The 9,669-nt window shown below is 37.9% G+C and overlaps 1 protein-coding gene across 4 annotated transcripts in view; it reads right to left on the bottom strand.

The window, feature by feature from the left end:
- Nucleotides 1-270: 270 nt before the first annotated feature.
- Nucleotides 271-9,669, bottom strand: part of khdrbs2 (KH domain containing, RNA binding, signal transduction associated 2) — a 58,851-nt gene continuing 49,452 nt past the window's right edge. The window contains exons 8-12 of one of the 4 annotated variants that reach the window (XM_079688734.1): nucleotides 8,194-8,277; nucleotides 5,699-5,751; nucleotides 2,758-2,851; nucleotides 1,807-1,860; nucleotides 271-319 (exon numbers count right to left, since the gene is read on the bottom strand). In XM_079688734.1, coding sequence (XP_079544860.1) covers nucleotides 2,816-2,851; nucleotides 5,699-5,751; nucleotides 8,194-8,277 — 173 coding nt within the window. In that variant the 3' untranslated portion in view covers nucleotides 271-319; nucleotides 1,807-1,860; nucleotides 2,758-2,815. Of the gene's footprint in view, nucleotides 1,861-2,757; nucleotides 2,852-5,698; nucleotides 5,752-8,180; nucleotides 8,278-9,669 lie in introns of those variants that run through there. The other 3 variants (XM_079688733.1, XM_079688736.1, XM_079688735.1) reach the window with 3 other exon arrangements.

The following is a 9,669-nucleotide window of genomic DNA, read 5'->3' as shown; positions in this document are numbered from 1 at the left end:
ATGTTCATGTTGGCAGCACTAAGTGAACCATTTATTAGTGAGCTGGGAACAGACACAGGGTTTGCACGGGTCCGTAATGACAGCAGCCGCCAGATGACAACGTGGCTAAAATAAGGTGCAGGCATGTCGAGATTTGCTTCTAAATGTCCAATATTAGAATTGCATTTACTTGAATCCATATCACCGGCCACGATACAACATATTGTTGCGATAAAACTGAACAGAGGGGACATAAAAAACACTTGGATTCGTTAGTTAAACATTTTTATTGTCCACCAGGAAAAATGTCTCATTGTTTTCTTCTTGTACACTGAACAATCTGCAACACAAAAGAAAGACAAAGAGAAACACATTCTATACTGAAAAGCATAAAAAGAAATAAACAAATACATTCACATATTTAAAAGATTTGAAGAGCCAGGGTAGACATTTGTTTTGGCAAATAGGCTTAGTAGCTTTCTATTTAAATATGCTAAATATGTTGCTAATTTGGGGAGACCGTTTGCTTAGCTTAGCTAAAGATGATCAAACTGAAAAAAGCTAAAGCTCTATCTAAAGGGACACAATTCTTCCTACTAGCGCCCCCTTATCTAATTTGTTTAGTCCCTACATAAAAGAAGTTTAAAACCAACAATTTATGTTTTCATGGATGCTTTGAGATTGACTACTTCTTACTATTTCGATATGCTGAGCCAAGCTAACCGTCTCCTGGCAGTAGCTTCATATTTAAAGGTCAGTTATAAGAGTGGTATCAATCATATCATCTAACTCAAAGCAAGAAAGCAAATAAGTCGAAAATGTCAAACTACTCCTTTCCGTGTATAATAATCAGAACAATTTACTTGACGGGCATGTTGTCATCTGTCTGAATTGATTCTGAGGATGTTTGACAAATGACATTGTGTCCTTGTTATGCAGGAGTCGGTAGCCTATATAGCGTGAGCCTCTGAGCCCGATTCTGACATTTGGGCTGGGTGTGCATCAAAGGCAGTACAGTAATTCCCCTCCATCCACTGGCTGTCTCTGTACGAAGCCCCCAGTTATAATCTGTCAACATGCGTCTGACATCCAGGGTGACGTTCAGTATGGAGATGCAGCTTTCAGCCAGAGACAATCAGCTCGTCCTTGAGATGGAGATGGAAGGAGATAGACCTCCTCACTCTCACCTCCACCTTTTCAAATGAGCATTTATTGTCTTGTTAGGAACAAATCGGTTCCATTATTCGAGAAAATAAGGCTCTAAGCATGAGAGCTTGCAGCCGTCATATATTTGTTCATACAGCCATTGCATTGACTGAATTAGCGAGTACAGCGAGTTGCGTTTTTTCTCTCTCTCTCTCTCTCTCTCTCTCTCTCAGCCCATCACCACAAGCAGATGGTGACTGGAATGTGTTGGAATAGACACATCGAGTTGTGCCACCTTTTATTTTCAGTCATACATACATTTTCCCTTTTCTTGCCTCATAATAAGGCAGTGTTAAAAATTATTTTGTATCGGAAAATAATAGGCCCACAATTAAGGAAAAAGGTAGACCTTTTCTTCTTGATCTTAATCATTAATCCCCCTTTGATCCCTGTGGTATTTATTTTCTCATCTAACTCTTGGCAAAAAGCGAAGAGTATTTCAAATACTGTAGTTTTGTATAAAGTTCAGTTTTTTAACCAATTTTACCAACACCAGTCCAAGAAAAAGACTTGATTTCAGATTTAATTTAACAGTCCAACTTAATATAGAATGTGAGACCAATACAATACAAGGACAGATATTATTTGCATGCATTGCAATTCTAACAATGGCTTCCTTACCTGTGAGTCATTTGTCTGTCCTTGTTTCATGTTCCATCTTCATTCCTCTCATCTCTGTGCAATACATACAAGTTAATACAAATGGTAGTATCTTTATTCTTTACACATAAACAGATGCATAAGCAGAGAGTATTCACTAAATTGACTAATGTGTATTCTATTAGGAGTGTCGTGGCTGCATAAACATTGTTGCCAAAGGTGATAAACTTTGCAGATCAACAAAAACAAACAGCTGCCAGTTGTTATTGCGCCTGAGGCTGCAGCCCAGGACTGCCTAATGTGTAACAATCACCATGGATCCATGTGTGGAGTAATGGCTAAGAGACGGGAAGACAGCTGCAAAGTCTTTAAGCACCTTAGACTCCATCCTTTGAGCAAAGCTAAAAGTAGTGGATCTTTTTTTGTTTTCATCCGTAATCTGTATTTGAAAGTTTTATCAGTGGCTAAGAAACGCATTAACCTCCGTGGAAGGCTTTGGGATTTTGACTCTTTAGCTGGCAACAGGCTAGTTATTCAAATGGATTTGAGAGCACTTTTGGCAAAGGCTGCATGAACATCAGCGGCTTTCTCTGAGTTTCCAGCACTCATCACTTCCAAATCTTAGGTGCGAGATTTCTTTTTAAGAAAGAATGGGAACACGTCGAAATAAGGGATTATATTTAAAGCTTTTCCCAATTCCTCAATTATTGAATCATCATTTTATTCTTGAAAATTATTCTTGAATAACAAAGATCCCTTCATTTGACTGACTGTCCTTGTCTTGTTCCTTGAATGTTTAATTAGAACTTTGTTTTTTGATGAAAAGCCCATTGTCAGTTTACAGTCATTTATATGTTCTAATATCTTTTTGCATTAGATTGATATAGCAATACTTCATGTAACCTCAACAACTAATCTTTTCGAAACTCGGTACTAAGCAAGAGTCGGCAGCTTTAAAGTTGAAATACGCACCGAGCTCCTCTCCTGACTGATGAAGGGCCCGAACGTGTCTGATGGCTGAGTCCAATCTTCAGTCCTCTGTGAGCAGATTCCCGAGCCTACTGCTCTGCAAAGGAGTAGAAAGTAAGAAAATGCTTTTTTGCAGAAAGGGAGCATGATTTTAAATTGTGCTACTGCAGACTTGGATTGTCTAGTATTTCTACAATACAGCTGAACAGCACTTCAGCACAGATTGCAGCATCACTGTGGAACAAACTCAACCAGCGTATATCTTTTTGACTAACCTCTTCAGGCAACTAGTTGTTTATCATATAATAATATGTGAAAAACATAGGTTGATAAGCATGCTTTTCCCATTTTAAAAACGTTTGGATGAAATATTTTTATTAAATCTACAGTTTTGATTCCAACAAAAACATATTGCTCCTCCGAAACCTATAATACAAATTTAAATTATTTTGCAGAAATTAATATAATTTGTTTTCAAAGTTTACAATAACTTCAAACAACAGTTTGTCTTTTGACACTTTAAGATCTTTTTGAGACTTATTATTGACTGACTCAATGGATTTGGAGAAAAATAGGAGCTTTTCCACTTCTTCACAAGTATTTATTAAGTGATATTATTGTTGGTGTTGCTGTCCGATCACTTTGCGTGCCACACTGCATTTAATTCCAAACAAACAACACAAAGAGACAGGGATAACATATTTTCAGGTTTTGAATTTCATATAAACAAGATGGATCTACTCGCTAATATATTCTTAGCAGCATGGCTATTGCTAGCAGCCTGCTTACCTTCCAAAGGAATAATGGGGAATGGAGAAGTCTATTTATTTTACAAATCACGCACTCAAACAACTATTGGTGCTGTATCTTGCTCTTCTGGGTCAGCTTTCTTCATAAATCTTTTTATGTATTAACAGCACAAGTGTGCAATTAAGATGGTAAGCCTTTGAATTCATTTTCAAAAGAATTGCACCTTCAGAAGAAATGTCAGAACAAGAGCATGAATTATGAATAGGCCGACAGCTATCTGTCCATGGGGATTAAATGGAGCTGCATTTGCAAAGCTTTAAAACACAGGTCGTCGGGGTGAGAATTATAAACAAATAGGATTGAATGCAGAAAGAGCAGAAAGAAAAGATATAAATGAGTAAATGTAGGTATGGTGATAATATTACTTTTGTTTACTTAAGTTCTGCAGCTTTGTTTTTTTACATTTTGTTTGTACAATGGATCTACCCAACCTACACTTCTCCTCAAAGCAGCCTTACTGTGATACTCTGATCCTCAACTGGCAGATGATAAATTACCTCCAATCACACTGCACTTTAGTAAGGTTTTCTTTCCTTTATTCCTTTTGTTTCCATTCTTTTAATTGCATGTCTTCGCTTTATTGTGTTTTAAATGAGATATCAGATTTATAAAAACTGCGTATTAAACCATTTTTAGTTGATGTTAATGAGCTTTAATGGTGCATTCGTAAGATGGAAATGATATTTCAATCCTTTGATAGTGTGCACAGTAGGGCAAGAAAATGTTATTCTTAAAGGTCACCTATTATGCAGAATCCACTTTTTTTATGTATTTCATACAGAAACATGTGTCCCCTCTGTGTAAAGAGATTCTGAAAGTTTCAGGAAAAAAGATTCGCTCACTTTTTGTCCTGATCCATTTATATAAAAAGTAAAAACCTGTCAGAAAATGAGCTGATCAGATTTTGGCCACTTTATGATGTCATAAAGATTTTTTGGCTTGTGGAACGATTAGCCAAATCACCAGCCAAGGTAACCCCCCTCCCCCCACCTTATCACCTGAAGCCATTAGCCGCTTTCACACCAAGTACTTTGCTGTACTTAGTGCCTGCACTTAGTGCTCCGGCACTTATAACCCCAGGGCACAAAGTACCTATCGCGTTCACACCGGAGTACTTTTCCCTGAGGGAAGATTACGCAAATGAGCCGCTGACGTCACTTCGTCTTCTTCTGCTTTGGGTTAACTGGCAGGCCGCAAACAACTTCACGGCGTATACTGCAGCCCGAAGTTGGGGACTGGCTTCAGTAGAAGCTGCTGGGACTCCCAGCAGCTTCTACTGAAGCCTTCCGAGTAAATCGTCAGAATGCCGACACCTCCTCATCTCCACCGCTCCCATGTTTTTTTTTGTGTTGCCATAAGTTATTCTCTCTCCGTTGGTGGGGGCTAATGCTAATAATGCTAATGCCAGCAAATACAATGGCGGCTTCCCAAACTTTTCAGAGTTTTAAGGGGCGTGGTTTGCAATTCGCCCAGCCAATAGAAATTGGTACTTTTTTGGTACTTTTTTCGTACCACCTCTCTAGCAGGCACTAAAAATTAGGGTAAAAGTTCACGGCACTAAGTACTCTTTTTGATGTGAACGCGACATTAGGGGTACTAACGGAACTAAACGGGAAAAGTACGGGGTAAAAGTACTCCGGTGTGAACGTGCCTCTTGTGTTCTTTTTAACCAAATATCTCACAAAGGGGCGTGGGGAGCGGCACCTTATTTTCTGTTTGGTATTTCGAGCCAAACACTTCAGAGACATGTTTTCTATATATCTGAGACCTATAATATATTGATGAAAAACAGTATAATAGGGGACCTTTAATCCCAAAAAATGGACAAGTTCAATTGTTAGATAACATTTAGTATCGAAATCAACACTTATCCATTAACAAATAGGAAGTTGGGTGTGTTTTAAACTGTAAGCCATGAGTCAGAGAAACAATTTAACGTCTTTGCAAATTGGTGGGTAAATGAAATCCATCATGAAGGCAGAATGAGCTAAACCTTCAGATTTTCTGTTCATTATGTCATTTAAATGTTAGACCTAAATGATTACAACAACCCTCGCTTCAAGTGTTGTAATTTGCATTGAACGTGACAAACTAACAACATAATAATAATAATAATAATAATATTTCCACTCACCTGTAATGGTGGTCTCTGCTTTGACCAAATCACACAGTAGTGTGTTTCTTTAACTAAAGAGAAAAACAAAGAAATATAAGGAATGTGTTATTTTATTATTATAATGTATCATCAATAATAAATAGGTGACATACTTCATGCAATATGTAATAAAACAAGCACAAAACATTTATACCATTTCATCACTGTGAAAAAAGTAAACCAATTCAGATTATCTTGAAACTTTATGAGTTTTGAGCAAATGTTGGAAATGTATTCACTGATGCTTAGTTTCCGGACATTATTTTTAGTATCTTTTATTATTTTTTCTTTTAAATCAGTTTAGCTGAAATTCCTTATGGACTATTTAGTCAGCGATAGGAAGGGATTTTATTTGGCGTTAAAAAGGGCAGGTTTACTTTTTTTTAAGTGGAAGTTAGCATTTTGCGATTATATTAGTATTATTATTAGGGTTACCTGCTTAGTGTTTAGTCTTCTTTTCAGTCCCGTGATCTACACTCTTAATGTGGGTCGGGCTTCAGGTGTACTAATCAGAGGAGAATTCAAATTTCTAAAATGGACGTCAGCTGTGATGCACGGAAACTGTATATAAACAGTGCATATACAGCTTTTCTCAGGTTAAATGACAAAATGCAGAAAAAGGTTAGCAGAGAAAAGGATGAGACGCAGATCAAAGACACACTGAGTGAGTGCACACTATCAGAGTGAACATCAAGATCTACTTCCTGAATGGCCCATTATGCTCTTCACGAGGCAGCTTCAAACGCCGAGGGTATTATTATGACAGTAATATATGGGGACTTCTTACCTCTTTTAACTCCATATCATTCTCAGAGTCAATCTGTGTCTCTTTAATGATGTAAAACCTCACAGAATGGATTAAAGAAAGAAGTTTATTAGTTTCCAAATGATCAAAGATTCAAGGACGATTGAGCAGGAATATAAATTATTTAACAAATGAGTGGTTTGGGACAGGTTGGTGGGCTTTCTTTATGAAACGAGTTAGCCGCTACCTGGAAGCACAAAATACGGATTAATAGCTCCTATTTAGAGAGTCTTACACACTGCGTTGAGGTTTATGTTGTTTTTATTAAATGCTTTATGTACAAATACAGGTTACACACAGAACAAAGCACGCATTAGAAATTACACACTGTACATTGCTGTTTGCTTTCAAGCCAAACAATTTTTTTAATTTTTCACGATTAAGGTTTCACACATCATTTAATCCACAATATAACTAAGGTTAACTTTAGTCGTATCAACTCAGTTTTAACATGAAATCATCTGAGGTTCATATCGCTATCAGTTAGGCTTAGGGGGAAACTTGAGGTGCGATTTAGATTTCGGAAAAACATTTCATATTATGAGTCCAGGCTATTTAGTCACTTAGCATTTAGGTCTTCAATTCTGGACAATGTTTGGTTTCCATCTGTTGCCTTTAATGGAGTTTGTCAGGTCATTTGTGCTCAGAGCAATTTGTGTTTCTCTGTCTGTCACCATAAAAAAGATGAAAAGTTAAAGCCACAGCTGGAATCAAAACAGGAAGTGAAGCGTCTGCAGACAAACACTTTATCTGCAGACGCTTCAAAAGACAAATGAACCACCGAACTGCTTTTGATTTATTTTCAAACAAGCCAAACAATTAACACATTTTGTGGAAGAAACATGTCTGGTAGAAGCGTGTCAGAACCGAACACATTTTAGCTGTAGGGTATGAGTCTGGGAAAGATCCACTTAAACCAGACTGAGCCTATAGCCAGAGCAATCAGTGAACTGTGGAGGAAGGGGATGGAGGTTGAAAAAAGCTCATTTTAAATTTGAGGTGACGTTGGATTTGCAGCTGTTCCTGGTTTTCAGACCCATCCCGTCTTTACGCTCATTTTGAGTGACCCACAATTAGCTTACTTTTGCACCTTGTAGTGTGTAATAGTGGAAGACAATAGACATGGGATGTTTCACACACTTTTCAATATTCTAATCCACCTTTAATGCTGTGTTGAGTGACGTTGACGCATAGGAACAAAGAAATTATGAATATGACAAATATGAGCACCTTAAAAGGCACACATATTGTTTTCCGGGCATTACAGGCGTTGGCTAGTTAACCCTATTATCAACTGCACTAAAGGCAATGAATGGAAACTATTTCTCAAAATCTCAAACATTACTCTGCAGTCTAATGTCAGACATCTGAAATATTAGTATTTACTTTTTCTGGGAGGTGGCAGAGGGGGGTATGAATTTAAAAGCTAAAAACAACCTTCCCCTACATGAATGAATGTCTCTTTTTTTTTTGTCCTCTGCATTTATAAAAACGGAATACTTCAATAATGTGTTAAATATCAGGATTTTGAGGTTAATTGGGGGGGGGGATTGTATCCAAAGGAGACGAACAAAAAAGGGAAACATTTCAACATTTTATGAGGAATTTAAAAAATATATAAAAGGTTTGAAATAGGAGGTCACATATCTGGAGCACCTTCAGTATCTACCATAGGGATGTTTTCTGTAGCCCCCTCTTGTCAGCCGTAAAACAGGGGCTTTGTGACTTGGACGGGAAGTCCCCCATTCCTCCTCTGCAAAAAGAGTTAACACACATTGAAGGCAGCTGCTTCGTTCACTGTGCTGCCATAACTTCTGTAGGCTCGGGTGTTGTATACCTTCCTTTCACAACCCTTTTAACTAAAGCCAAGAACATTCAAACCAGCAAATGTTATCCCAGCGTCTCCCCACAGAAAATACATTTCACAAGCACTTGCCCTCTGTTGGCCCACTCCTGAGATCTGACTGTCAGCAGCCCCTTCCTTGAAGCCAAATTACATAAAGATGGCACCTCTGCTGCATGGCACATTGCACTGCTTCCAAATAAGAAAGTGTTTATGGAGCAGAAAATCAAATCATTGCCCCCTTGGTTTTGGGTTTGGTACGACCTCAACACCCCAATGCACAATTCATCGTGCTGAAAATGAATAAGCCTGCAGACCCTCTGTGACGACCAGCTTACTGCATCGCGCCGCTGTCATGGGACAACCAACGTTTGGTGATTTTAAAGGTTTTGATTCAATTAAAGGTGTACATGTTTTATTAATGGTTTGAGGAATGTAAATATGCTTGTGCTTATCTGACAGCAGTGATGTGTGCACAGCAGTTGTAAATAAGCCAATAGTGACAGCTTTTCTGGAATAAGCCAATGAGGGCACATATCCAAAAGGCAAACACACTCCACCTTTTACAACGGGCATCGGTTCTCCCCCTGAGCTTCCTCTGGCACATTTACTGTTCTAGTCAAAGGCAGCCCGTAGCCACGGAGGGAGGAGGGGTGGTGCATGCAGGAGCCTCCCCCCCCCCCTCCTGGCTGATGATTAGATTCTGTGCTTCCCATCATCTTTTAAATATCAGTACAGCAACAGACAGCATTGTTTGGCCAATACTCTTTTCTTAAGAGGAATTTAAATGAGGTCCAAGGATGTTTCTCAAAAAGTCTGTTTTTAAAATCATACACTGGGTCTTGTCTACAAATTCAAGTAATTAACTTCAACAAAAGGGGGAAATTGCTTTTGTGAAATATTACTGGCTTAAATTCAGGTGCAACGATGACACTGGAAAACACGTCATGTGTTATCGCAGATATCGCTGTATGTGCTAAACTGACTATGGGATGATAGGATGGCGTGATGTGATTTTATCAGGGGTTGCAATTAAAAACACAATAAGTTATACAATGTGAATTTCCATTAATGCAATAATTATAAATATCCTCACTTTAGTGATTTGAAAGACTTTCTCAATATCGTTAAGAAGGAATAAAACATTTCTGAAATACAGAAATTGTCTTGCAAGAAATCCCAGACTTTTATTAATGCAGCTGAACCTTAGGAATTATCATAACCTTATTAAAGATTGTTTGTTTGTGCCCTATCTTCATTTTCAAATAACCTACCAATTAATAATTATTTCTAACTTCATTT

Source organism: Notothenia rossii (assembly GCF_949606895.1).
Source record: "Notothenia rossii genome assembly, chromosome: 6".
NCBI classification, from domain to species: domain Eukaryota; kingdom Metazoa; phylum Chordata; class Actinopteri; order Perciformes; family Nototheniidae; genus Notothenia; species Notothenia rossii.
The sequence above is the reverse complement of the archived record's forward strand: the minus strand, read 5'-3'. Positions and strand labels throughout refer to the sequence as shown.